The following is a 27,810-nucleotide window of genomic DNA, read 5'->3' as shown; positions in this document are numbered from 1 at the left end:
AAATACCATTAATCGTTGCAGCTTAGTTCAGTCATTTATATGAAAATGCATATCTACATACTTAAAAAGTGATTTTTTTTTTTTTTTTTTCTCTATGACTGTTTGGCAGGGTCCGAAGGAAGCTAGCTCTGTGTCATGTTGGATGTGAATGCAGGGACCTTGCTGGACACCCAGTAGAAACACCCACTGTGCACTATTGTAATGGACATGTGACATTTTAACCTTGCATTGTATATTTTCTTGTAAATAACATAAAATTTAAGTTCTAAAAAAATCTCTTTATGCAATAAAGAAATTAAAGTTTAATACCAACTATAAGTAAAGAATATATCTGTACTTTTTATTTAAAATTTGTTTTAGCTGTTATCAGTAAAAGTCGAATTAATTTCCCCAAAATCTCTGCGTGTGAAATTACAGGATGACATAAAATAAGGCAGCTGGAAGACCAGCCAACGTATGCTTTGCTAAAAGAGCAATTACTGTTGTCTTCCTTAAAGGATACGTAGAAAAATTGTTTGGGAGAAGTTGTAGAATGCTCCCATGAAGTTATTTTTAACTGTCTTAACAAATCTTACTGACTTTTTTAAAAACAAAATTACATGATTGAATCTATTGCAGACAAATAATCTCAGAACTATCTTTGGCCTTCATGCTTTCCGCAAGCATGGAAAAATCATGTGTGTAATTTAGTTTATTTAATATCTGACCTTCAAATCTAAAGCACTCTTAAAATAATAATGGGTGCGAAAAGTGGTTTTGACTTTTACCTTAGCCTTTATTTTTCTGCGATTTCTTATCTGGGTTGGTCGGGTTTTTTCCGACATCCTCTCTACAGGCTTAGAAAAGAGGATGTGAGTCTGTTCATAGCATTTTCTAAAAATTTATTAGTATAAAAATATGTGGAAGATTTTTCCTGTAAATCTTAATTTGTTGGCCCAGCCTTTATAAAAGAGACTTTGAAAAGGACTTTCATGCGTGGATTTTTAACAAGTTTTACTCACAGAACAATACAGAGATCTTTGAATAGGCGTTCCTCAGTTTTTCTTTTCAGACAACACCCGTTTTCTCCTTTTATAAACCAACCAATCTAATGCAGTATTCGTGTTTTCTGTCAATACAGTTTGCATTGTATCTGTATTACTTTTGCGTACCTTTTCCTTCTGTTTGTCAAAAGAAGGTGAAGTGTTATTTCTCTCTGGATATGCCGAAGGAGTCGTCGTAACTCTTTAAAAACTGGCGTGCAGGTACAGCTCGGTCCGTATGCGCGCTCCCTGTTACTGGTTTTACGTTGATTTGGGGAAGACCATTCTGTAAACTACTAACTTCAGGGGCTGGTATTGACGAATCATCAATGCCGTGTTACAACTAGCAGCGTGTCAAGGTCCGTTGTTGTTTGTCTCCCTGTTCTAACGCAGCTTACCCAATGCAGCTGTGTACTCCAGATCTTTTCACGCGCAACCCTTGAATTTATGTGGAAACTAATGAGGTCTTGAAATTTAAACATACTGAATGTTTGTCTTCGTGCACCTTCTCCTCGAAATCTGCAGGTGCAGTGAATTTAAGAGGCGAGCAGCTTGGGTCTGAAAAAGAGTGTAGTGCGCTTTCCAGAAAAACAAAGCAGGTTTATTCAAAACACTAGGAATCAGTTTAATACAGCAGTAAACAATACGGAAACACGTTGATGTCAAAATTCCAAATGTGAACAATCTTTAAAAAAAAAAAAAAAAAAAATCGTTTGCACTCATTTATAAGCAATCACTTCTTGGTAAAGTGTCAGAAATGTAGACTTGACATTTAAGCTGATTTCTGAATTTATGCTCATTAGCCTCTCTCTTACAACTGTATATTTTTTTTAAACGCAGCCTTCCCTTAGAGGAGATGGGCTTTTGATCACAATTATGATAAAGCCAGGGAATGCTGTAAAAAGCCCCATTACTGGGCGACTTCCAAAGGCTGCCACAGTGCTGCAGGAGTCGACGCGTGTATCCGACGTTCTCTCTGAACATTGCTGATAGAGAGTAACGGCCAGGAGTCCTGCGCTTTGGTCTTGGGGAAAAAAGGTGTAAAATTGAGCATGTTGATATGAAACATAATCATAGATTGTGTTCTCGCTCTAGATGCAGTCCCCAAACTGGTCATATTAATTAGTGAAGTGTGTACCTACTCAATTTGTTAAAATTGATCAAAATCAAATCAAGCTTTCATTGCATCCTTTATTAGTGGAAAACGTAAGTGAGATGCTGCATCTACAAAAGTAAAATGGAAAAACTTTTTTTAATTGCATATAAATGGACCTCATGCTTTCAATGACACGGAGTTTAATCCAGCTCTTTCGGGCATTGGTGTAGGTATGATAAATATGACTGGAAGGAAGGTAGAATTATTCAATTGAAAGCTTTAACCCTGAGTGTAGATCAAAGGAAGGTGTATATATACCTTTAATAAATCTATTTCTAGAAGCTGGTTTACATTACTGGAATCAGATTCTTAATCGACTCACTATCTAAAGAAGCTAAAAGAATTTGAAAAAATAAAAATACCCCATTTCGGTGAGTGGTTGTTTCATGATGGAGCATTAGTATTCACTGGAACTTTGCTGCTTGAAACCTCAAACTGAATTGTGGGTACCTGCTGATTCAAACTAAGAAGTCGTGAATTCTGCCCGCTCATTCTGCACAGTGTGCTTCAGTGACTACCAGATTAAAGACGATTGCTTGTGCCGTTTACTGACGACGTGCAGAAACCTAAACATTCATTCATTTTAAGGTGTAAGAAAAGAGAACAGTTCTCATTTCCCTTCGTCAGCATCATCGCTCCTCTTGCCTTCCTCCAAACGAAAACACTGCGAGCAAAAATCAAGTATGCAAGAATGTTACAGTGAACAACACAGAAATGAGGGTAAGGCTTCCTTCAGTAAGACTTCCAGAAGAAAACTTTATTCGACCTTCAACTGCTGGGTAAACTTTCGTCATTCTCTGGAGGTAACGGGAAACCACCTCAGTATCAGGTTCACCTAAACAAACAAACAAAGGTACAGTGTTCTCTGCGGAAGCCAAGCTCTGAACCAAAATTTAAGAACCTGTCTAAAATAGTTTTAGCTCAAGTCTTAAACTGTTTTCTACGGTTTGCCATTCTGAATCGGTACACATTAAGACAGTGTAGGGGTGTGGAGAGTTGATTCTTGTGCACAGATAAAATGTCTGTGGTGGTTTGTAGCCAGAATTTTTGGTTAGCAGCTCATATTTTACCAAAAAAAGAATTCTTTTTGCATCGTCTGGTGCTTTTGTGTTTGTTTTGCATCTGTTACAATGGTAACCTCCAGTCAGATTTAGGTAGATTGAGACAGTCTCCCACCTGTTTGAGGTAGAGTGCTATAGATCTGGCAAAGCTACCACTTAGACCTTTTCAAATTTAACTTTACTTTTTTTTGGGGGGAAGAATTTCTAGTCTGTGTGCTGCTGCTGCGTGCACACAACGTATGATGTGGATTTTCTGCAGTGGGAGACCCTCTTCGGTCACTGCTGCCAACCATGTCACGAGCCCCTTCTGATCCAAGCTCTTGCAATCCTAAAGGGCAACACCTCCATCTTAAAGAGTAATTATAGTTTTGCCCCTCTGCTCTACTGGGAGACTTTGCCAGAACCTTTTAAGTTGTTCCCTTTCGTTATTCCTAATGATTTCTCTCTATGTAAATTTGTTTCTGCATACACAGATATTTACTGAAAACTACAGCCCCACCAAATTTACAAGCTGTAGGCTGAATTTGATTTAAAACACCAACCGTGCTTGTGAGAATCAATTTTAAATTGAAATACCCTGTAGAACCAAAAAAGTAGTTGCAACAAAGGTCCAAAAGGAAAGTTTTTTTGGTAAAAGCATGCTTTTACCATCCAGAAGCAGAACATATGACATTAAAGTTCTGAAAGATGTAGATGTGCTCCGAGAAGAGACTTTTTTTTTAAATACAGCACTACATCCTTTTTGTCTTTTCAGAAATAATGAATTTTAATCTCAGAAATTTTTTCAGGTTTCCCTTTGTCCTAAAAGATGTACATGTCAGTTGAACGAATGCTGAATTTCTAACAGTTTGCATGCAACTTCAGAGGATCTTAGAACACTTCCTTTCTACCTCTCTAGGGTGGCGTCTGTCAGCACCCTGCCTGCTGCTGCCTGCAGAACTCGTGAGAGTCCCGCTGCTGTCGGAGGGGCAGGCCAATTCCCGCAGAGCAAGTCGGCACCTTTCCCCTCGCCCTCGGTGTTGCTCGCCTGAGCTGCATGTCCTTCAGCAGCAGAGGTGACGATTCTGTCTTTGCAAATACTTCTATACAGTGGAAATCTAAAGAAAATAGTACCTTTCTTTTTGATGCATTGTTTAGTAATGAGTACAAGTGCAAGGTAGTACACGTGGTATGTACTCTCTGTAGTGTGGTTTTTGCTTCTTTTCTGGTTTATCATGATCTCAGAACTGCTCTCCAAGCAATGCTGAATTGATAAGGCTCAGTTTCTCTTTGAAACTGCTGTGATTTAACTGAAAAAGAATATAGTTGCTAGCTACAACCAAAACTAGCAATCCAGAGCAGTCAGATAGAAGCAAATTTAATCTATCCAATAAAAGCAGAAAATCTGAGACTTATACTATAAAAAGATCTTTTAACTTTTAGGAATTGTTTGTCTGCTACCCTGTTGGTGCCCATACTTACCTTTACTGTATCCCAGATTTTTGTCTTTCAGCATATGATAGCCATCTCCTCCAAATAACATATAGGATGGAAGAGTCACATTGTATATTTCATCCATCTGGAGTGGGACGTAGGCTGGGACTCGGCAGGCTGTGCAAAGCACTTCTAAGCTAACAACTCTGCTTCCTGGGGCTCTGGAGAGATCATAGACCACATGGATGCCTACGAAAATACGTTTGAATGCCACTTTATGCAGTGCCTATTGAACATACAGGGCTAGAAGCATCCTCCTCCACCATTTTCAACGGATTCTTTACGTTGGCTTCTGTGACTGAGAGGTTATATTGTTCTGAGTGAGACCACTTAATGTCCTGTTTTCTTTGCACGATAATCAACTTTTATCCAGGAAAATTCACGAGATTAGGGAATTAGTGATTCTGAATCACGAGATTCAGAATTAGTGCTGAAGTACTGTCCCACCCCAGTTACTTATCGTCTGTTCTCTTCTTGTCACTACTCCACAGAAGGAAATTACTAGTCTTGGGATTAGAATACTGCAAGATAAAAATACCTCCCCTTATTTCTGTAGTCATGTGCTTTCTCATTCTGCTGTCTTGTTGGCTGACATGACTTCTTTTAAAGCCAGCCAGTGCCCCTAATTTGGCAGCTATTATGGATAATAAGTACTGTCCTGAAAGAAGAAAGCCAGGCCAGGGCTGAACGCTGCGGTTTCTACTTGCTGAAGGGGAAGTAATGTTTCTAGTTGTGAGCCTTCCTCAGTCAAAGCCTGGGGAGAGTTAGGCCCCCAGAAAAGCATTGCCAAGAATTTGCTGATCAGGAAGCCATTTAAAGCTAGTCCAAAGCACAGAGGCTCTTCCAACCCTGGCGCTCTTCCTGCTCTGGATCTTCTCTCCTGAACCCCTTCCAGAGCTACTAGTTATCTTCTTTTTCTGTGAGAAGGCAGCAAGCAGAGGGGAGGGGCGGCTGCTGCTTTACCTTAGTGGTACCCAAGAATGTGATAACTTGTGAAAGCACTTGCCTTGTGTGCGAGACGTGGGTTGTGTCCTTGGCATGTGGGGGCTCTAGATTGCATGGCAGGGACGTGGCTCCATCGCCAGGCTATGTGGGGGGAGAGGCACGGAGCTGGGGAAAATCCCTCAGCCCCTGCCCTTGAAGTTTAGCTTTTCTGCTAAATAATAAAATCCACACTGCGTCACGGAGAGACCAGGAATAAATGTGACTGTAGCCTAGTACACATTTGGATAAATATATGGGCAGCTGCAATTCAAGAAATGCGTATGTTTTTAATATTAACTGTTCATCCCTAAAATATTTAGAAATTCACTGGAGCAATTCCATAGCCCACTTGGACTAACTCTAAAACTGTCAGCAATCATTAGACAATGGCACAAAATGATTTTGATAAACTGAACTTTGGCAATAACAGGCAGAGACATCCAGTCTGGGGTCTCAGGTAGGCTGCCAGTGAAGAACTGCAAAGAGGAGTTTGTTGTAGCGATTACTGTGTTACAGCTATGCTGAATTATATCTTCCTGTAGTTAACTGAAGTGTTAAACTGCCACCATTACGGGTTACTGAACCAGCTGGGATTCCTGTCTCTGCTGAAGGGAACAGCGATGGCCTGTGTGCTGCAGCGGCTCAATCAAACATATGCAGGATAAACAGCGTCAGTTAGCTGGCAGGTGTGAGGCACAGAGCTAGGATGTATGGCCAACTTGATTTCCATTCTTAAAGCGGTTTCCAGGTGTAATACAAACAAGGCCAACAGAAGGGACGGCTGGCTTGGAAAACTGAGACGAGGAAGGAAGAGAACATACCTCCAACCTGCAGCAGCTCTCCGCTTCCTCTCCCGTATCTGTGCACACTGTGCTCAAAAGCTTCTTTCAGAGTGGAGCCTTTCACCCTTACCAAATCAAAACGACCTCCAAATGGCAAAACAGACAGCAAATCTTCCACAGTAATGCTACCTGGGGGAATGAGACTTTGTTTACGTTAATTTTTTTTTTAAGTCTACAATATTATTTTAGGATTGTTTAACAGTACATTTTTGACAAGGAACGTGGCAAATACAATTGGAGAAAATGAGGGCCAGCAGAGGTGAGGATCACATCCAAACCAAAGAACCTGCGTCTTTATCATCCAACACGTATCAAGACTGATAAATCCGAGTTTGATGTACAGCATGTATTGCTATTCAAGTAACTCTACTAAAAGAGACTACAAACGACCAACCTAAGATGAAGAAAAACAGATATTCTTACTGAGTCAGGCAATTTTTCCAATTGCTTAAGATTTACTCATGTAGTCCTACAGAAAGATTTAGCTAAACTGAAAAAGGTGTTTGTTTTCAGTTTTCATTTATGTGATAGCAGGAAAATAAAAACTGCAAAACCTTACCGTTCAGAAAACCCTAGAATTCACTTATTTGACAGCAGACTACAGAAGGCTCCCAGCGACCACACCATATGACCCTCTATAGTAGGAGGTGAAGAATATCCACTGTCTTTGTTCCAAGGCAGCAAGGAGAGAGGAAAATTATAAAAAGCACTGTGTACAAACAATGCTAGTAACTTCTATTAATGTCAGCCTGAGTGCAGTTGTGCTCTCATGGTGGACAACCATTATGAGAAAGTTTGAAATCGTGTCCAAACGCTGTGCAAATCCCATCAAAACAAGCCCATACCTAACACTGGATTCAGGCTTGCATAACAACTTGATTCCTCCTTCTTGGCAAAGTTCTTATTCGGCTTGTAATTTTACGTACCGTTAGTGCTCTGTTCATCAATGGGTGACCGTATCCCGCCTCCATTCAGGATGCACATTGAAACATGGTTCCATGACTTTCTATCCGGATGTCTGACATTCTCATAAAGCTACCAAAGGAAAATGTTTAAACTCATTTTTAATCTTCACTTAGTCTAGGCTCTGGAAATTTACACCCAATACAATCTGAGACTGAAAAGAGACAGAAAGGTTTTATATCATCTTTGACATTACATTCAGCCCCACTGCAAAATGCTGAATTATTACAGAACAAGGCAAAAAACATTACAGTAACTATTTTGCTTTTTTTAAACTTTTAACAAGAAAAATATTTGCCTTTTTCTGGAATGAACTCTTGGACTCTCCCATAGTCTCTGTGTATATGACATGACCAGGGCAGGCCAGCTGAAAAAAGGAAGGATGATTTTTTGATTCCAACCACTGTGAAAAAGACAAATGATTTGAGCATGTTTGGAGAATTGGGAAGTGAAGAGGACCTTAAATAAGGTACATTAAAAACACGTAGGGGAACGTATAAATTAACCTAGCTCTTGTTGTACATTTTAGGGGATTAAGATTTTTCAGCTTCTCTGAGATTGATCTTTAATATTTGGAATGGTCTTGGCAAACTAGAAAGATGTAGAAGAGTGGAGGAACAGGAAACCGGCGTATCAGGTGAGACCCAAAAGTCTACTCTGTACAGTACTGGATCTCCAACAGTAGCAAAACTCTGACAAAAGCAAGTTGCAAGGACAAGATAATATTTGCTTGAGACATCCTAAGTAGTAAAGAAAATGGAGACCAGGGACTTACTCAGTTGCATAAGGATGATAAGCCTACAGTGTTAATCTTCAGAAATAACTGAGTAGAACAGGGAAAGGTTGAGAAAAGAAACAAGGGTAACGGAAGGGATGGACTGATTTCCATACGGGAATGACTACGGTTATGATTCTTCAGTCTCACAAAGAGAGAAATACAGGAAGGACATGACAGAAGTCTATAAAATCAAGAGGGACATGTGGAGGCCGGGTAGGCATCAGTGTGTTTTCTCATTTGAAGAATGATGAAAAACTTAGAAAGATTCAGAGAGGGGTGACAAGGATGGTCAAAGACACAGAATGATGATGTAGGCTCGGGCTGTCTGACTTGGTAAAGAGACAACGGAAGGAAAATATTTGAGAAGCCTATAAAATCATGAGTGGTGTGAAGAAGGTGGACAGGGGACTGAGTGTTCTGGCGCAAGAACTATTCCTTGGCCTCCAGCAGGCATCCCACCAGTGGGCAGCAGGCTGCACACAGACAAAAGACTAAGGTCTCTGCAGGACATGCAGGTCAGCGGTGGAACGCCCTACCACCGGCTGTTGGGAAGGCTGAAGGGGTTCAAGGGGAGATGGGGCAAGTTCAGGGAAGACAAGTTCCAGTGGGAGCTAGTAAATACCAAGACGCCACTTCTGGCTTGGGAAGTCCCTGAGCTGCAGGCTGGTGGGAGACAGGGACAGATTTGAGTACAGTGTCTCCACAGGCTTGTCCCGGTGTACACTCTTCCCTCAACATCCTCCCTTGGTCACTCTTGGATACAAGATGTTGGGAGGGACGGTCCTGTCTCTGTTGCAGTTTGGCCACTTCTCCGCTGCACCCCAATGCTAAGTGTTTGCGGCCTCTGACTTGCAGCTGTGTAAATCCTTTGAGGCTCCAGCTTAGTCATCAAAGTTATTCCCTATAGCCAGATCCATGAGATACTCCTAAGTTCGTAACTCATACTTAATCAATGAATGGATTTATTTCTGTTTGCTGATTTCAGTCTGAACCGTACCCCCTAATTTACTAATTTTCCTGGAACAGATATCAGGATTACAAATCTGTAATTCCTCAGTTCCCCACGGAAGTATTTTTAAATTGTGGTACTGCGCTTGCTGCTGTCCAGTCCTGAGCATAGAGGCAGTTTAAAACAAGAGCTCACACACTGATGTTAGCAATTTCACAGCCACTTCACATTTGTGTTCCTTTAAAGTCCTTTGTAAAATGCTATCTGGGTCTGTCAACCTTTTATTCTGAGATTTTGGGCTACTGTTGGAGAAGCATCACTGAACTTAATGGACCTCTGTTTTGACCCCGGACAAATCAATCAATATCTTCCACATTTCTCAGTCTCCACATTTCCCAGGACAACTCTAACTATTAAAGCCCATGGAGCAGGCAGGTCTGTTTTTTACCTTCATACCCCCGAATGCACGGCAGCAGACAGGAAAGCAAGTGTAGAACTGGTAAGGCAAAGAACATGAAGGGTAATCCTTGTATCTACTGATGACCGCAGATGGTTGTCTAGAGACATCGATTTAACTAAAGTAGAATTTGACCTCTCAAGTCAAAATGCATAGCAAGAAAATCTACAGACTTCTGAAAGATTACAGAGTTACTTTCTTTAAGCTTCAAAAGTGCCAAAGCATTTGATCACGTTTTTCAAATAAAAATGTAAAAAAGTCTAGCAGGAAGAAAGAGCAAGGCGCTGCAATTTTAGTAGAACTGTATGCAGAATTCCCAAATCTTAATCTAATTTGGAAATTAGCCCGCGAACTAAGAATTTTTTTAAGGATTACAATAAAAGCAATCACATGCACTGGATAAATAGCTTTGGGGCCATAGCTAAATGAAAACTCACGGTTATTAATTGGCTCCTGACTGTGGCAATGCTGCAGGACATTTATGGCAATGCTTATTTTCTGGAAAGTCACATTAGTGAACGTTATTCCCTGGAGCACCCAAAGGAAATGGTGCTGCTGAGGGAGAGGAAAACAATCCAAACCAGCTAGTTTAAAAACTGGAAGTGACTTCTCGTAAAGAGACCTTCTGGTGTTCCGTGACTGCTAGAGCCCAGCAATACCTGTCAGGATGCAGCAGGGGCCAGTGGCTCCCTCTGGGCTGGGGTGCTGGGGGCTTTTACCTCTTCTGCGCCTGGCTGTGTGTATGGCCTTTACACCTCCTTTGCTTCAGCTGGCACCTTTTGGACAATTCAGCAGGAAACTACCCAGGATTTTTTTTTTTTCTGGGCTAGTGCATTAAAAAAGGGTGACAGCAGAGCCCAGTGAGTAATGACGGGGCAGAAGGTAAGTGCTGTGAGCAGGGGACCGGTAGCAGGGCAGGAGAGGGGCAGAGGAGCCGAGTTCTCCTCCTTGCTTGAGGAATGGGCTCGTAGATCAGATGGCTGTCTCTCTTAAAACCGCAGCTTCAGAGACAGCTGCGAACAAGCCGTTCTCTATATGAGGATATATGCAAAGAATAAACCGCTCCTTACTCTATACAGCAAGATTCATTATAGGCTTGCTTCTGCCAGATCTTTCTAGGGACGCACTAGATGTTACGGTGCTGGAAAGCAGCACAGAGCCCATGCGCTGATAGTTCAGAGCCTGGGAGCATTTCATCTGATAGCTCTGGAGTAACACTTAGATGTGATTGCCACCTGCGGTGGCAACGTCTTACCACAGCATCACAAAGCAAATTTCCCATGTTACATTCTTGGAAACGGCACGCTTGGCTTGTACCGTTCAGGTAAACACTAGTTTTTCCAATCTCCTTAGAATAATTCCCCAGGTTTTTCCTCCATTTTTCCACTTCTTCTTTAATGTGCTCATCTATAAAGTAGTATAAAAATGTAAAATAAGCATCGCACATATCTCATATTAATGACACTTCAGTGAATACAAAGCTTAGAGAAAAAAAACCCTGCTGTTCATGATTCTAAAATGCTACACTTTCCCTAAAGGCTCTTCAAGCAACATGACATCTACTCACTTCAGAGCCTGTAAAGGGAGCAGGCAGGATGGGACAATCAAGTGAACAAGCTATTCCTGTGCCACAGCAAGGGCATCTCCTCTATAACACTTAAAAATATTTTTGCCCCGTCCTGTTCTAACCTCTGACCGATGGGGTTTCTAGCACCTACCTTGACAGATGAGAGCTTCTATACAAGAATTTTTAATATACAAGTGAGCTTGGTCTTTATTTGACATCATATCTTTTTTTTTTCTAATTCTAGCTTCTTCCCCTTTAATGTAGTGCTAAAAGGAATACTAGCTCAAATATCAATGTCAAGGAATAAACCCTTTGTAGAAATTAATTCTCTATGCACCTCTGTCTGCCAGGTGCAAATGTAATTCTTTCAGGAAAAAAAAACAGATACAAAGATACTTGTATATACAGACAGATAATGTCACAACTGTTTTATATCAGCTATTAGTTTTAAGCAATTTGCCACATAACTGTCAGCAACAGCAACATTTATAAAATGAGAACACCTATGTATCCGAATTTTTACTTTTACTGACATCAGAGAGAGAATGCAAAGTCTCTTTACATCATCTCATTACATTAATAGATCACTGAGAATAACACAGTAAATAATATCTATGAACACATAATTTTTAAAGGATTTAGTTTATAAATACTCTGGTAGAACCTAGAAAGTCTGATAAAAGCTCAGAGCTTCATACAGCAAACACTGGACAAGAAACAAAGCCTAGAGAACCAGCGCCGGGTAATTACAGAGCCGACAAAAAGCAGGTAACAGAGCTCGGACAGAGTTACGAACAGAAAGCAACAGCAAGACTCTCCTCCCAGTTCTTTAAATGTTTCAGAGCTGAAACATTGAACACACTCAGTATTGAAAACAAGAAGCTGTCGGGTTTGTTTATTCTATTTGCACATTGCCAGAGTATTCCAATTTTTTTCTGGAATATGTCCACTTTCCTATATTGCCTTAAACTCTGTTCTGAAGAACCCAGCCCCTGGCAAAACAGCGTAAATTAGTCCTCATAATCTTTTAAATCATAATTACAAAGCTAGCTAAAGCGGGCTCTGCTAAATGGTAAGGTAATGTATCACCCGAGTTCCTACAAAAAGACTTCCAGTGATTATAAATAGACAAAAACATACACTGAGTTTGAGCATATTCAAAGGCTGCTGTTCAGAAAGAGAAATCGAGGCAAATGGGTACAACTGTACCACAGCCTGAACCCTACACCAAAGAGCACTGCAAGCTCAGGCAGAAAGCTGAATTCTTCCGCCACACTGTACTGTGTATGTACCATAATGACACTTGAATTGTAGTAGAGTGCTGCAGGCAAATTCAAATGTCTAGTCCACATACCTTCAGGAACACTGCTGTCCAGCAGAATGGGGTTTCCAACTGCTTCAACTACATTTCCTTTCTTGTCAAATGTAACATTTAAGTAACCAAGATATTTTCCATAAGCATAAGCTTGTACAACTGGCACCTTCCTCCCATCGTCTGAGTCAACCATGAATGGATACGGGCCAGCTGGCTGTTCAGTAGAGGGTGGGGTGCCTGCGCGAAACAAGCATGTAAAGCGGGTCTTCAGCTCATGTGACCTTCAAGGAATTATGAGAATGACATTTCAAATGTTTCTCAGCCTTAAAAAAACCAAATTGGATATTAAGTGGAAACAACAATGAACGTATTGGACGACAAGCACACATTTGATTGTTCAGTTATGTTATTTCATAAGAGACAATGTTGTTTTCAGGACATGAGCTCTAATAACTGCCACAGTGTTTTTTAAGTTGTGACAGCACACTCCTCCATGACATCATGTCACAATAGCAACAAAGGAACTTTTCATTCCAATTATTTCAATCTAAACCTCTCAGTAATGCACACATACTAGCCTCTGCCTGAAAAGTTTATTGTTAAGCCTTCACACTACATTATTCTGCATCAGATAGAAAATGAGAATGTTAGTAAAACATACATAGGACTTCTTGATATGAAAAGGTCTAAACTATTTTTATTGATAATATGCAGTCAGAATACCTACAAGCAGTTCCGTGAATTTGTGCATACACCCAACTGATTTTTTTTTACTATACCAAACTTAGCCTCCAAAATTTCAGACAGCCTGCAAACCCCCCGCAAAAGCAAACTTCATTAGCATGAGAGTTATGTGGTCATGGATTTAAAACTCTTATCAACCTACAAAGTTTGAAGGGTGATTAGATGTAGGACTTGGAAACAGATAGATTAAAGCAAGGCATTTACAGAGAAAAGAGATCTCGGCTCAATCGGCATCGGCTACCACAGCATTTAGAAACCACGCAGGGGAGGAAACGGCAAAGAAAACTACACGGTACAGCTCTTGTCTCAAGGGTACCAGCCTTCTCCCTGTCTCCTTGACAATATTATCCGAGTAGTATCACACCCCCCTGTTATTCCTGTCAGTATTTCTACCCCACCGTCAGCAAAGATCACGGTCGGGCAGCTCCAAGAGGCATCACGTGCTGTGCGGCAGGCCCCGCTGCAGAGCCCCCTCAAAGCCCGCTGCTCGCTCCTGCCCCGAAGCCGGTGGCGTTTCCCATCCATGTGTCAGTGAGAGCTGGGGTGCCGGTGGGGCGAGGGCATGGGGGAGCGGGCGCAGAGGACATGGATCCAGAGGAAAGCAGGCTCTTCATTTCCACTGCTCAGAGAACTGGTTTCCTTTCATTTACAGTTGTTTACATAATATGAAGTCCTGCGATAAGCAGCATGACAAATGTTCCTCCTAGAACTCCATTATGATTCATGTTTATCTTTAATCCCTCCTCTTGTCCAGGAAGAACAGCTGTAACAGACTACAAGCTGAACCAAATTTACCGGAGAACTAGTTTTTCTACTTTCAGCCTGGCCAACAGAGTTGGTTTTTTGGTGGTGCCTCTTCACTGTTCGATATTTATTTTGGGAAGAATTTAAGAAATCCTGTAGCTAACAAGAACCCTGCAGGATTTATGCATGCAAAAGTGGCTTTGGGTTTTTTGGAACTGAAAAAGGAATCGGTTTTGATCTCTTGCCCTTGAGTAGTCCTTGAATGAACAGAGCATTAGCAAGAGAAAGTTATGCTTTCTGGTCATCAATTTAGTTTACATCAGGAGCGGCTGAGGGAACTGGGACTGTTTAGCCTGGAGAAAAGGAGGCTGAGGGGAGACCTCATCGCTCTCTACAACTACCTGAAAGGAGGTTGTAGCGAGGTGGGTGTTGGTCTTTTCTCCGAAGTAACAAGTGATAGGACGAGAGGAAATGGCCTCAAGTTGCAGCAGGGGAGGTTTAGATTGGATGTAAGGAAAAATGTCTTTACTGAAAGAGTGGTTAAACATTGGAAGAGGCTGCCCAGGGAAGTGGTGGAGTCCCCATCCCTGGAGGTATTTAAAAGACGTGTAGATGAGGCGCTTAGGGACATGGTTTAGTGGGCATGGTGGTGTTGGGTTGACGGTTGGACTCGATGATCTTAGAGGTCTTTTCCAACCTTAATGATTCTATGATTCTATGATTCTAAGCTGTGCATGGTTAAGTGCTTGTCCAGAGCCTTATTCATTTCTTGCTTTCTGAAGAAATACTTTCTGATACTGATACTTTCTTGCAGGATTAATTATCACTACGACATTATTCCGTTGTAAGATAGATGTGTTCCTTCTGAAATGAAAAGACACTTCAGTGCATCTTATCCTCAAAGAAAACAGCACTAGAATTCATGCACACATCTCAGTCAAAGTGTGAGATGCTGTTTCATTACAAATGCACAAATTCATACTGGGTAACTGAAGAGCCTGTAACACTTTCCTATTTTCTTACCTTGTTTTAGCCAACAGACTACATTCTCAGAACATCCTTTCTGATGAAAACCAGAAATTAAAATGCTCTAACCTAAAACTACCCTTACTGTTTGAATGAGTTCTACAAACCCAAAGCACACCTGAACAAGTCAAGACAACATTTGCCACATAATCTGTGGATAAACCGGAGATTTGCAAATGTCTTAGAGACAGATAGGTTGGACTAGTCCAAGATTAGGCCCTTATATTAAGATATCTCTATGGAGGTGTCGGCATGGGCAGTATGTCTCTCAACTCCCATGACCGCCAGAGATTCAGCTGACCAGCTGGTACATCTCCACTTAGACTGAGCTGAAACATTCTCCCAAATTCTGCTGCCAGTTACTAATTAGGTCTCTGGATTTAAATGAGAGCTTATAGGCTTACACATAGACACACACATACTGACACAGATGTTTTACCCCGCAGTCAAATCACCTCCACAGACGTGGCACATTGGGATGAATGGTCCTGTCATCTGTTCCAGTTTGGCCACTTTGCTACTGCACCCCTGTGCTAAGTGTTTGCGGCCTCTGACTTGTAGGTAGGTGTGTAAATGCTTTGTGGCTCCAGCTTAGTGAGCAAAGTTATTCCCTGAGGCCAAATTCAAGATATATTCCAAACTGTTTAATGTATAACTGTAGCGTGCAATTGTTTCTCTTTAACAAGTGGGATAGTAAAAGGTGAGAGCCCAGATGAGACAAAAAAGGCATGAGAAAGTGAGAGGAGATGAGTAGGGAGAGGATGAAACGGACAGCGCAAAACCTTTAAGTGGTTAAGGTCCTAGGGTACATGGTGCTATCCCTGTGACTAGGGCACAAGGGAAATTTTGCTGAAAATTACAGAAAGTTCCTGTTATAGTCTCAACCAGTTAATGAAGTTTCTGCTAAATTTAATGAGCTATCTTTGATGGTTTAAAAAAAACCCAGCCTTTCTTCTACTTGTGTCCTTACACACCGGCACAGGGAAGGTAGCAGCACTGGAGAAGCTGCTGATGGCAGGTTTTGCCTAAAGTAGCGTTGCTGCGGAAGAAATCAGATCAACAGTGTTTATCTCTGGAATGATGTCTACCTCTAGGGAAAAGAAGAGCAAAGTCAGCAATTAAAAGAGGGACTGAAAAAGACAGAGGAAACTTGGGAGAAGTTTTTTCATGGCAGGGCTAATGGAGACCTATGAATACAGAATCAGATTCTATGGAAAATCAACATCGGCATCACTTTTGAAGTCTTACATGACTAATTTTTTTTGTTAAGCGACATGCAAGTTTAAATGTAAACATCTTATTTACTCCTTTATATGCGTGAGCTTGAAACAGGTACAGTATGTTTGGCAGTAATTTACCAGTATTACTACCTTTGTTCCTCTGTCCTGCTTTGTATAGGTCACCTTGAACATCCACAGCGTTAAGGAACCTTTCAGTGAGTTAGGGCACTTCTTGCTCGCAGGCTGTTTTAAATTCGTTTCTTCCATGGAAGTTATGGATAGGTACCAGCTATGAATCTGGCCCAGTACAGCCAGCAGTAAATTGTATTTGTGGAAGTTCTCCCAGTTTAAAGAGAAACAGTTTCAGCTTTGCTTTAGAAGCAACATTTTAGTAAGAAGTAAAATACCTGTATAGAGAAAAGTGTTTGTATGTCCTCCAATTACAACATCCACTCCTTTCACTTTTTGGGCAATATTTTTGTCCACAGTAAAACCAGAATGTCCTAGTGCAATTATTTTGTTCACTCCCATAGCAGTAAGTTCATTCACTTGCACTTGCAATGCTTCAATTTCATCTTCAAAGATTATATCATCCCCTTAAAAAAAAAAGAACAAACATGAATGTACTTACAAAGTACCTTAATTACTAGTTAAAAAAAAAGTAGTTGATATCAGATACTATTTTGTATAATTAATGGAACTTTGAATGTCAGTGGCTTTCAAATGCCCTTAGCTGGTTCAAGCTCCTGATCTGATCTGATGTTCTCCAGTCTCTCAGGAGCATCTGTGGGCTGAGACTAATACAACATTCCTGCACTGAGCTGTATGCACTAGCCTATACTAAACAAGTTGTAACTCCATAAAAAAACTCCAGTGACACCAATTGTGGGATCAAGAATTGAATGGCTTTTATTATTTAACTAGAGAAAGGAAACTAAATATGTCAGTAAGTGTTTGAGTATAAACAGTTGTATTGTACTATAAAGCTTTTTTCCTTCCCAAATTATATTTCTTTGAGATCTTCTACCTCCTCCCGAGTTAAATATCTTTTTACTCCACACTCATCTCGTTCTCCACCCCCCCAAGGCTTTAAACAGCAGCTTCTTCAAAGTCCTGCACTACGCTCTGAATTGCCTTTTTACACAAATTATCTCACCTAATGTGAACCACTCTCAGTAATACCAATACAGCACAGCACACAACTGAGCTACCATCCTGAAACGAGAACATAAAGAACAGAAAGTCTAGAGAGGAGAAACCTTTTCCGGACCACAGTGTTGGGAAACTCACAATCTTTCTGCAAGGCTTCTGTGCCCACTGAAATTATTCTAACATGACAAACAGTTACAAGAGCACTAGACAAACATGCACTTTTATCCTGGGCACAGTGTTTTGGGTTGCGCAAAAGGACTTCCTATGTAGGAGGCTAATTTATTTGATGAAGTTTTAAGAATAGAGTTTAAGAATAAAGTCAACAAACTGTAATATGGAAGTCTTCACTTTCCGGTGAAGACAACCGAGGAACATTTCTACCAATTTCCCCTTTATCTAATTCTTCTCCTTCCTGCAGAGTTTTTTGATCAAACCATTTTGAAATATGCCTTTAAAGTTAAAAGATGTATATTATTTCGTAACAAAGGGAGGAGTGAAACGAATTCACAATCGAGTGCAAAATGTCTCAGGAAGTGAAGAGGAAGCTGCTACAATGGGAGAGATAAAAGAGGCTTACATAAATTGGTTCACCACCACACCCATTGAATAGTTCTGTTACTGCCAGAGGGAATCTCTGTACTGCACATTACAGAGTGAATTGTGCGGTGCATCCCCACATTTTCTTCCTGTGGACCTCTTCTTGGAATCAAAGAATCGTAAGTTAATTGAGGCTGGAAGGGACCTCCGGGGGCCATCTAGTCCCAAACCCACTCAAAGCAGGAACTCAAAGCCAGATGAGGATGCTCAGGGTCTTGTCCAAGCAAGCTGAAATTCCACAACATCTCTGGGCAACCTGTCTCATGGCTTAACTGCTCTTACCGTGACAAATTTTTTCCTTACGTCCCACCATAATTTCCTGTGGTACTACTTGAGCCCATTGTTTCTTGTCCCTTCTCTGTGCCCCTCTGGGAAGAGTCTGTCCCTGTCTTCTCTATAAACCCTCTTAAGACAGTGGAAGACTGCACTTAGCTCCCCCTTACCCTTCCTTCTCCAGGCTGAAGGAAGCCACCGGCTTCAGCCCCTCTTTGTACATCCTTGCGCTTGACAGAAGCTGGGCCTGATGCAGAGCTACTGGCAAAAGGGGAAGTCCAAGAAATGCTCCTTGAGTGTAGGCCCTTCACGTGCTCATCTCACCACCCATGCACCAGCTACGGTGTGCGGACCAGTTCTGTAAGGAGAGCTGAGCTCTCTAAACGAAGAGCAAGAGCGAGCCGCTGACTAGCTGTGCTCGCACGCAGTTCCCTGCAGGCTGACTTCTCCCATGGCATGCAGCCAGGTGGCCCACGATAACGAAGGTCTCCCCATCAGCACCAGCTCTGTTACCCTTCTACGCCACTGCAGCCTACAATGCACCATACACTGAAGACGTGTTATTATTAATCTTCAATCCATAATAAAAGAAACAAACCTCCTTTCAGGACGAGGGGAAAAACAAGGCCTGTCCCATGCCAGTAAGTCCATCTCTCTCCTGGGACTGTTATGGCAGGGCACAGGCAGCCACTGGCGCTGGGGCGGGCAGTGGCACTGCCAACCCACCCGCCCAGCAACTGCCTGCTGCCCACCTCGCCCTCAGAAAGGGATTCCTGCTTGGGGGCTGCAGGGGCTTCCTGCACCCCCTCTCCACGACGGAGCTGTGGCATCTCACACAGCTTCGGATCCTAGTCATCTCAGTGCTTGATCCAATTGAGCTGAAATGGGCCGGCAGGTTCAAAAGTTATACAGCGGGGGACTGTAAGAGCAATTACACAGTGCTCATTTCTCTAAGAAACCAGGCAAAAAGCAATATACCACTTAGCACTCAGCTGCGCATTTTTCAAAACAATCTGAATTGAAATAAAGTGCTTATTTAAGAGTTAGTTATTGCTCGTGTCAGTATTTCACTTCTCTTTCAAGGCATTAAACTGATGTGACATCCTCTTCTCTTTTTAGATGGGGTACAGTTTCAGATAAAACACCCAAACTGTGCTATAAATGAACAAGGAAAAAGAACTGGCTGCATGTTAAAAATATTACGCAAGCTAGCCAGAATAAAGTGGAAAAATGGAATTTAAAATTCCATTTTAGAAAACTCTGCCAAGTTGATAGTTTTAGTAAATATTTTGCCGCTGGTAGGGTTACAGAGTAAGCAGCTTTGGGTTTCCACCCTATACGAAAAGACAGTGGACAAAATGAGATATATTATTTCACAGCACCAAATGTGTATGTAGCATCTCTCAGGACAGATAAAGACATTAACTATTTTGTGGGGTTTACAACATCATTGCAGAACTAACGCGAGCAAGCTGGTACCATCAAATACTAGAAAGATGGTCTTGGGATTATCAGTGCAAAGCAAATACATAGACAACTCTGTCTATGTGCCAAGTTATAAACAGCTCTTGCAGGACATGGAAAAACTGGCTGGGCATTCAGCTGAGATAGCTGTATACAGCAAAACAGAGGAGAACTTTAGAAAAACTGCCAATTGGCTGTAATCTATAAATTGTGGTTCCCCACCCCTATGGTTTCCAAACAGTAATATTAACAGTACCTTCAGCAGAGGATAATTGTTCCTTCACAATGGAAACATTGAGGTTTAAGGGCTTTATACTCTGTCCAAGTATGTTGATAGCTGTTTTAAGCAGACTATGAAAAGTACAAGTTGTAATTTCATAATTGTGTGGAAGTTATTGAGATTTAACAGTAGAAGAAATCACATTCACAATTTAAAATTCACAACGTATCTTATTCATTGAATTAAGGAAGTAGGTTGATAATTATTTTGCCACCGACCCACCTCTGCCATGATTTTATCAGTCTGAAGCATTGCTAGGTCACGGGTGATATCTAGTCACTGAGTTACATTAACATACCCTGAATTCACATTTTCAAAGTTTCCAAATGTTCCTCCACACACTGAGAAGGCAAAGCGGAAAATTATAAAAATTATAAAAACTCTGAGCACTATAAATGTTGCTGTTAGAATTTGCCCTGCTTGTTGCTCAATTAAACTGTGGGATATACTTAGCTTAGGGCTGCTTCAGCTCCATCTGTGGAGCTAACAAGCCTTCCCTTTTAACACTGTTTTTTCTAGTTGTGGTCTCTGTTATAATGTCTCAGCATACTGAGGCATTCAATATGATGTCTAGATGTTATTGGAAATGTATTTAAATGCTTCAGAGAATCATTCCAACACTATCTGGATTTTCCTCCAGTATATTTATTCGCAAGAAAGTTAATTTGATGACCTCACCACACCAACACAGTTGTTTGGAAGAAGAGCTGAGGTCTATTTTATTAATCCTTAATGAAGAACAATATTGGCCAGCTCTCCATTTTTCAAACTTAGCGTGATGTCAGATGATATCTACCCTCATGCCCTCAAGCACAGGTGAAATTCTATTGCCTACACAAAATACAGATCAATTTTCTTTTTCGTTGGGGGAAACAAAGAAAGGACTCTAAAAACACATCACTGTAAAATAGAAGTGAGATACAGAAGTCTATTCTGACCTCAGATGTCCGCTTCCTGAGAGTTTAAACATACAGCATAGGTATTAAAAAGCACAGAAGGAACAGTTTTATATTCTAATACTTCCTCAAAGTATTGAATATTCCTTTTCTCAAGAAAGCTATGCATTACTTCTTTATTACTAAGCAATGGAAAGACACGTAATAATATGAAGTCCTTTTTCAGTGTGGAAAATGTTTTAAACCGCTGCTTAGGGCATCCCTGCTGCAAAAACCAGGGAAGAAAGTCTGATTTTGTCAGAGGGGGGCTGAGTGTTGAGCACGCAGTGACTCAGATCTCCTACAGCTGATTTAAATGTGTTTCTCATTCCAATACACCATTACATTTTACTAAAAAAAAACCAAAACCTCAACAAACCAAAACCCCTTAAATGTTGGAAAAAATAGTCAGAAATTGAGAAGTCTTTTTCCTCATCAAGTCTAATTTTACTCATGAATGAAGCAATTGTGGTAAAAGCTGAATGGGTGTTCCTTCTGTAGTCTAATTTCTGGAAATATTTGAGAGGCTAAAAACGTCTTGGGCAACTTCTGCTTCAAAAACACATATGAAGCTCTTCTTGCTTTTACTAGGGCTTGCGCATGGAGGCATCCAAGAGCAAAATTTCAACACACAGAAATGTCTTGGTTTGAACATATTTCACTCTAGAGACAAGCTGTATTCATGTTTTAACATTTGTTTAAATGGATAAATAACAATAAAATAGAAAAGAATATACATTTAAAAACCCAACAAACAAATAAAAACCCCAAAGGCCCCCCAGCTCTCCTGCAATCTCACTGACCTTATATTCTTAGATAATTCAGTGATGCTAAATAATTCAGGTCTGTATGAAAATGGCTTTTAATGTTAACAAGCCTTCTCCAGTTTAAAAATCGGGCAGTTACAAAGTTGAATAATACAAGTAAATACTGATAAAACAACAAACTTCTCACTTCTCAGCTGAAAACGCTCATCTTTGGATTCAAACAAGCGGGCAAGTAATAAAATAGTAACAAAGGATATAAACTTATATACTAAAGAAAACATACCTGGCTGTGAAAGAAAAGAAGTTTCCTTTGTAGTGTAGCCAACAATTCCTACTGATTCTGAGTCAAAATGTACTATTTTAAAAGGATAAACGTATTTCATCATTTCGTTCCCTAATGGGGTTTTCCCCTTAATGTTTGCACTCAGGATTGTAAAAGTAGCATTTTTAAGAAGAGGATCCAATAATCCGCTCACACCTCCATCAAACTCATGGTTCCCCAAAGCCTGTGGAAAGCAAGAAGAAAATATAAGACCTTACCTCCAATATTCAGTCTAAATACTCTCATAAACGATATACAAGGTATGTCTGAGAAAACAAAGTCTATGTTCTAGAGAAGAAAACCCTATCTTGTCTAAAACAGCACATTCCTGTTTCTCACAAACACAGAAATGTTATCTTCTTTAGGTTTAGGTTTTTGCTTTTCAGACTCTCTTATATCAATACCTAAAAAATCTAAATATCAATACCTAAAATCTAAAACCTATCTAAGTAAGTGTTTGTAATCATATACCAGATTAAAACCCACTGGTTTTTCATCCTGTAACTGCAAGAAAGATGATTAACAATAACCACAAAGGAAAACATGTATTTTGTGTACGGAAAATACATTGTTTAAAAAAATACTGAAGAAAATGTTACATGCCAATGGCAATATATGTTATCTTTAAATAAAACATGCATTTTAAGAGCTTGTGCTTGGACTACAGTTTTTTAAACATATTTAATTCACATTTAGTCAGAGTTCTTGTGTGCTTTAAGATGTAACAAGAAAATATGATTTTCTAGCCATCATCAATATCATGACCTAGTGGAAGCCCTAATGTTTATCAGCTAGGGAGAATCTCCATAGACAATCCATACTACGTGTGTGAGCACACATGCAGGTGTGTGTATAACACTGTGAAGCGCTAAGACTATCACACAAAATGAGCAGTCCAGTTTATTTATTAGCAAGGTAATACCAACAAGATGACAATGTTTAGTTGTTCTAGGTTGGTTAAGCAGTCAAAAATGGACTTACCTTAAAGGACCATGGAACTTTCTCCTACCCGCCCCTTTTTCATGCTCAGCTTGTTGCCACATGCCCGAGCTTGCAAGTTTGGCAATAGCTGGCAAAACCTCCACAGACGGCAACTTTGCAGAAGCACAATATACGCAAGAACCTTGTAGCATATTTAGGTGTTAGTGAAGGAAAAGATCTATCTATAGAAACGTGGTAATAGCATAACTTGGTACATGGTAACTTGGTACAAGTTTTCAGGTGGTAACTAGAGCAGAGTATGAAAGGGGTGCTAAAGCCAACGGGCCAACTCTTCTAGACAAAAGTGTGCTCATAATTTCATTCTGAAGATTAAGTGGGGAAAGTCACATTCATCATCTAAAAAGACTTATATACCTCCCTGCTCTACTTAGATAAAAAACCCCCATGTGCTTGTTTCAACTTCTATTCCCCAAAGAGACTGTATTAACCCTGATCACGTTTCAACCCAAGCAGGACCCTGAAGCCACTACAGGCATGGAAACTCAGTATTTCAATCAACTGATTGGCAGTGTCTCTCTTTTGGGGGAGAGACAGACTCCTGACTCCTCTGATCCCCACAGGCAGGTAGTCAATGGCCCTGTGGAAAAATCAGGATATCGGCAGTAACTTGCATTGGCAACCAACTGCTCCTGCTGATGGTAGTGAGAACACTACTCACACCCCAGGGAAGGAGCCAAATTGTTTGCATGCTGCTGCAGCACTTTTCCAAAAGAACTGAGAACTATCTTTGAAAAAATCCTGACTTGGGAAGACACAATGTACTCCAACTATATTCCATTTCTAACCGTATTCTAACAGCCATCTAATTTGCTGTAAAAAATAAAAATAAAAAAAGAATAACACTCTAAGGAAACTCATTTTGATGCTGACTGATGTTCTGAAAAAAGGTCCACAGACTGGTGGAGCATCTCAGAATGGTAACAAGCTATTTCCTTTTGGCTGATGCATATGCCTTCTGTTCCTCCTAAATACGCAATTAACCCCCCCAAAAAAGGTTGCAAATGAAATAAGAATTTGAATTGGATGTAACTGCTATTAGCTTGTTGCGAAAAAAACCCCAACCAACCACTAATGAAACCTTGTTTCTCTTGGCTTTGTATCTTGCATTTGGATTATTTCATGTCCATTAGGATACAAGCTTTGATCAAAACTTTTCCCATGGTGTGGGTGGTTATAAAGTCTCTTGTTCATGAGAAATCACTGGTGGCTAATAATCAGTTTTATTTTTGATGCAGCTTCTCCTCTAGGGAAGAGGATGTGGACTGTTTTGGGTTCCTGTACTCACATCTAACTACCCTTACGCCCAGAGCTTCGAGGACTCTGTACCTGTGCCATATCCCTTCACCAAATCAGAATCCATTGGCCAGCACAAGTGTAAGTCACAAGGTGAAATAAACAGAAATATTCAGGCACACAGCATGTGATCGTATAATCCTCCTTTTCACAAGAAACCAGGATAAAAATATTTCAAAATCAGGATACAAATTAGCAGAAGGATGCAACTTAAAAGTAAAACTAAAAGACTTCTATCACCCCTCCAACTACTGCCTTTGCGGTACTTAATTTGGATTTTGGTGTTAATTACACCAAAAAGCAAGGCCAGTGCCAAGAAAATTTGGAAGGCAATACCTAGCTAAACAGGAGAAAATAGGTGATAAATGAGAAAAGGGCAAACCTAAAAAAGGAAATTTGTCCCATTCATGGAACAAACCTCTAACGCTGCCAGGCTGCCCTAAATCCTCCTATGGCTCCTGCCCCCATCCTCTAACAACTTCTATGACTCATGTCCCCTCCTTCATCCTACTTGTAATTCTATTCCTGTATCTCACTTCTAACCATTTCAGTAATCCCCACCCCTTCTGTTACGGATGTGACTTCCCGAATTTTGCTTAAAGAAACACTAGCTCACCCTTCTGCAGTGCGGCTCTTACCTTGCTCCCTGTGCCCCCCCAGCCACCATCCCCACTGCACAGTCCCCATGGCCCACGGACAGAAGAATCAAAAAGGATGCTGCAGCCGCTGCCCAACACTCAGCATCTCTCCTCAGGCTCTTTGGTAGCAGAGAAAGGTGCTGAAGTCTCTGAAGCTTCTCAGTCTACGCTGTCCCCTTCTATCCACTGACAATATTCAAATTATAATATGCAGCACCTCCACAGAGAGCAAGTAGTTGACTATTCACCTAAGGCATTAGCATCCAGTACAAGCCTCTGGCTATCCAGTATGGTGTGGAATTATTTTTTAATCTTATTCTGATGAAAAAGCTCATGGGATCTCCTAAACAGCCAGCAGATGCTTCCTACACAACGTGTTTCTAAAACTGAGCACTAGTTCAAGACTGCTGATTTTGCCTGGAAGAATTTCTTCTTGTGATATGATCAGGAACTGTACAAGCTCCCAGCCTGCCCATGAACCAGTCAAACCAGCAAACATAAGGCTGAGAAATGACAGCCAGCAGTAAGCTTTGCGAAGAAAGGTAGGAAAAACCGCAGCGAGCTATTTCTGCACTGCAGAACCCCAAAGTGCTCCCCAGCTCTCAGCGAGGATGAGTCCTGAATGCACACGCTCCTCCCCGTCACCATTGGGAGGAAAAACCCCGTTAGTGTTAGTTTCACAATTAGGAAACCGTTCATTAGGCCATGTGAACAGGGAGCAATATGCTTCACAGACCCGTCTGTCTGGTATGAAGTGTGTTTAGCCTAGGAAAGTGCACTGGGGCATGCCTTTCCCTTCCGTAGCTGTTCTGAGGCAGAGGGAAGAAATGGGTGAAGCCATTTTTACCTGGGAAAGGAAAGTGCAGTCCTTTCCAGAGAAAGCAAAAAAGATGAAGACAGAGGATGTGATATGCACAGATTTTCCCCTCAAGCTGTCAACTGGGATGAAATAAATACGCAGTCACTCTCAAAGAGCAGTCACTCTCAAACATAACTTTAATCTCTCTCCTCCTCTCTGGGGTTGTATGCAAGAAAAATATGCCACGATAATTCTTTATACATTAATAGGCTATTGCCTTGAGACAAAAGATTTAAGGACATGGAGTGACATCCCCCAGCCTCAGTCTCAAATTCTTCTACCTTCCTCTCAGCACTTGGATGACCAAAAGAGACAGAGTAAAGGTGCAGGACTGGCACCGTCTCGGAGGGCTCCCTCACAGATGCGCTGTTACAGTCCCTGGGCCACCTGCACACAGCCCCTTACACCCCATCATGACCACCACCCTGGTGGGACTGGACATGACCAGGGTGGGGATTGATGAAAACTAAAACTCCTCACCCCTCGAAACAGCACTGCCAACATGTGCCATCTGTCCCTTCCCGCAGGACCGAAGCCGGCAGGGCAGGCTGCGAGCCTCGACCAGGGTTAATCCCTCCATCGCAGGCCAGGCTCCTCGCCCGGTTTTTGCTGGGCTCACTTCCATGCCTCTGCCAACCCCTCTCCAACAGAGCCCATCCAGTCCCCCGCCCGTCCAAAGCCCCTGCCTCTCCCAAGGGGAGCTCTTCCACTGCACCACTCTTTTCCTCTGTTGTAGCCTTGGCATCAGCTCCCGGTTTCTGGCTGTCCGTGGGGCTGCCAGCTCATGACTTCATTCGGCCGGGTGCCCGTCACCTAGTGCATTGCTTCTCTTCTTGCTCACCTCCCGGCCGCCTTTGCCCATGATTTTAGCCTGACCTACAGCCTTCTCTGATGCAAGGCTACGCACTCAAGGAGGCGGCAATGCAAAAAACAGCAGCAGGAGAGGGAAAGGAGGAATAGACCCAGCACCCAAGGCGGGGGGAAGCCCCTCACCGCGCCGCTCCCGCCCCCCCCGGCCCGCTTTACCATGGCATCGTAGCGCAGGAGGTTCATGAAGTGGACCACCTCCCGGCCCTTGAAGCGGGAGAACCACACCGTGCCCTGGTACTGGTCCCCGGCGTCCAGCAGCAGCACGTTGCGGTGCGCGGCCCGCGCCGCCGCCACCCGCGCCGCCCGCCGCGCCACGCCGCCGAAGCAGCCCGCCGCCCCCTCCGCGCCCGCGCAGCTCCGCGTTCCCGCGCCCTGCGCCTCCACCCGCCCGTGCACGTCGTTGGTGTGCAGCAGGGCCAGCCGCAGCTCCGCCGCCGCGCCCAGCACGGCCGCCGCGCACAGCCACAGCGCGCCCGCCCGCCCCGCCATGCCGTGGGGGCTCCGCGCCGCTCCGCGGGACCGCTCGGAAGCGGCGGCCGGGAGAGGGGGTGGCTGCGGGAGGGGAGGAGGGACGGGGAGCGCTGCGGCGGGGCGGGGAGCGGGCGAGCCGCCGGGGAACCCGCGCAGCCTGCGCGCCGCCGCGGGGAGCCTCCGGGCTGGGCTGCGCGCCCGCGCTGCCGCTGCCGCTGCGCGGGGCGAGCGGCCGTGACCCGCCCGCAGCGAAGGCGCTCGCTGCCCGTCGGGCGCGGAAGCCGCAGGTGCTCCGCGTCTGCTGGGCGTGTGCAAGGGCTTGGGGCGGCAGCCCGGGGCTGCCGGGCACTTTCCTCGCCGCGCCTCGGTGCGCCGGGCGGCCGACGCCGCTGCCCGCCGGTCCTCAGGGCTCTCTAAGCCCCAGGCGCTGTCCTGCGCTCGCGTACATCCCAGCCCCCGCTGTCCCGTCCTCCCCACCGGTGTCCTTCACCGCAGCACAGCTGCTGCCGGGTTGGAGACGGGCTTTCAGCCGGCGGCTGGAGGTCAAACGAGACGAAAATTCAGCCAGCAGCGAAAGGACAAACTC

At 42.6% G+C, this 27,810-nt stretch overlaps 2 protein-coding genes across 3 annotated transcripts in view; one reads left to right on the top strand and one right to left on the bottom strand.

Moving 5' to 3' along the window:
* The window catches only part of SNX14 (sorting nexin 14), a 58,611-nt gene extending 56,143 nt beyond the window's left edge, over positions 1–2,468 (top strand). For both annotated transcript variants that reach the window (XM_076333174.1, XM_076333173.1), the window contains one exon: positions 110–2,468. In XM_076333174.1, coding sequence (XP_076189289.1) covers positions 110–148 — 39 coding nt within the window. In that variant the 3' untranslated portion in view covers positions 149–2,468. The remainder of the gene's footprint in view (positions 1–109) is intronic.
* NT5E (5'-nucleotidase ecto) lies at positions 923–27,242 on the bottom strand. The gene is made up of 9 exons (XM_076333175.1): positions 26,910–27,242; positions 22,053–22,275; positions 16,709–16,897; positions 12,607–12,804; positions 10,941–11,092; positions 7,465–7,573; positions 6,518–6,667; positions 4,701–4,901; positions 923–3,013 (listed from the first exon to the last, which is right to left on the bottom strand). The coding sequence occupies exons 1-9, from the start codon at positions 27,240–27,242 to the stop codon at positions 2,856–2,858; spliced, it is 1,713 nt and encodes a 570-aa protein (XP_076189290.1). The 3' UTR covers positions 923–2,855.
* Positions 27,243–27,810: the final 568 nt, after the last annotated feature.

The sequence above is a fragment of the Aptenodytes patagonicus genome, chromosome 3, assembly GCF_965638725.1.
Source record: "Aptenodytes patagonicus chromosome 3, bAptPat1.pri.cur, whole genome shotgun sequence".
NCBI classification, from domain to species: domain Eukaryota; kingdom Metazoa; phylum Chordata; class Aves; order Sphenisciformes; family Spheniscidae; genus Aptenodytes; species Aptenodytes patagonicus.
This window is presented reverse-complemented; position numbering and strand designations above follow the sequence as displayed.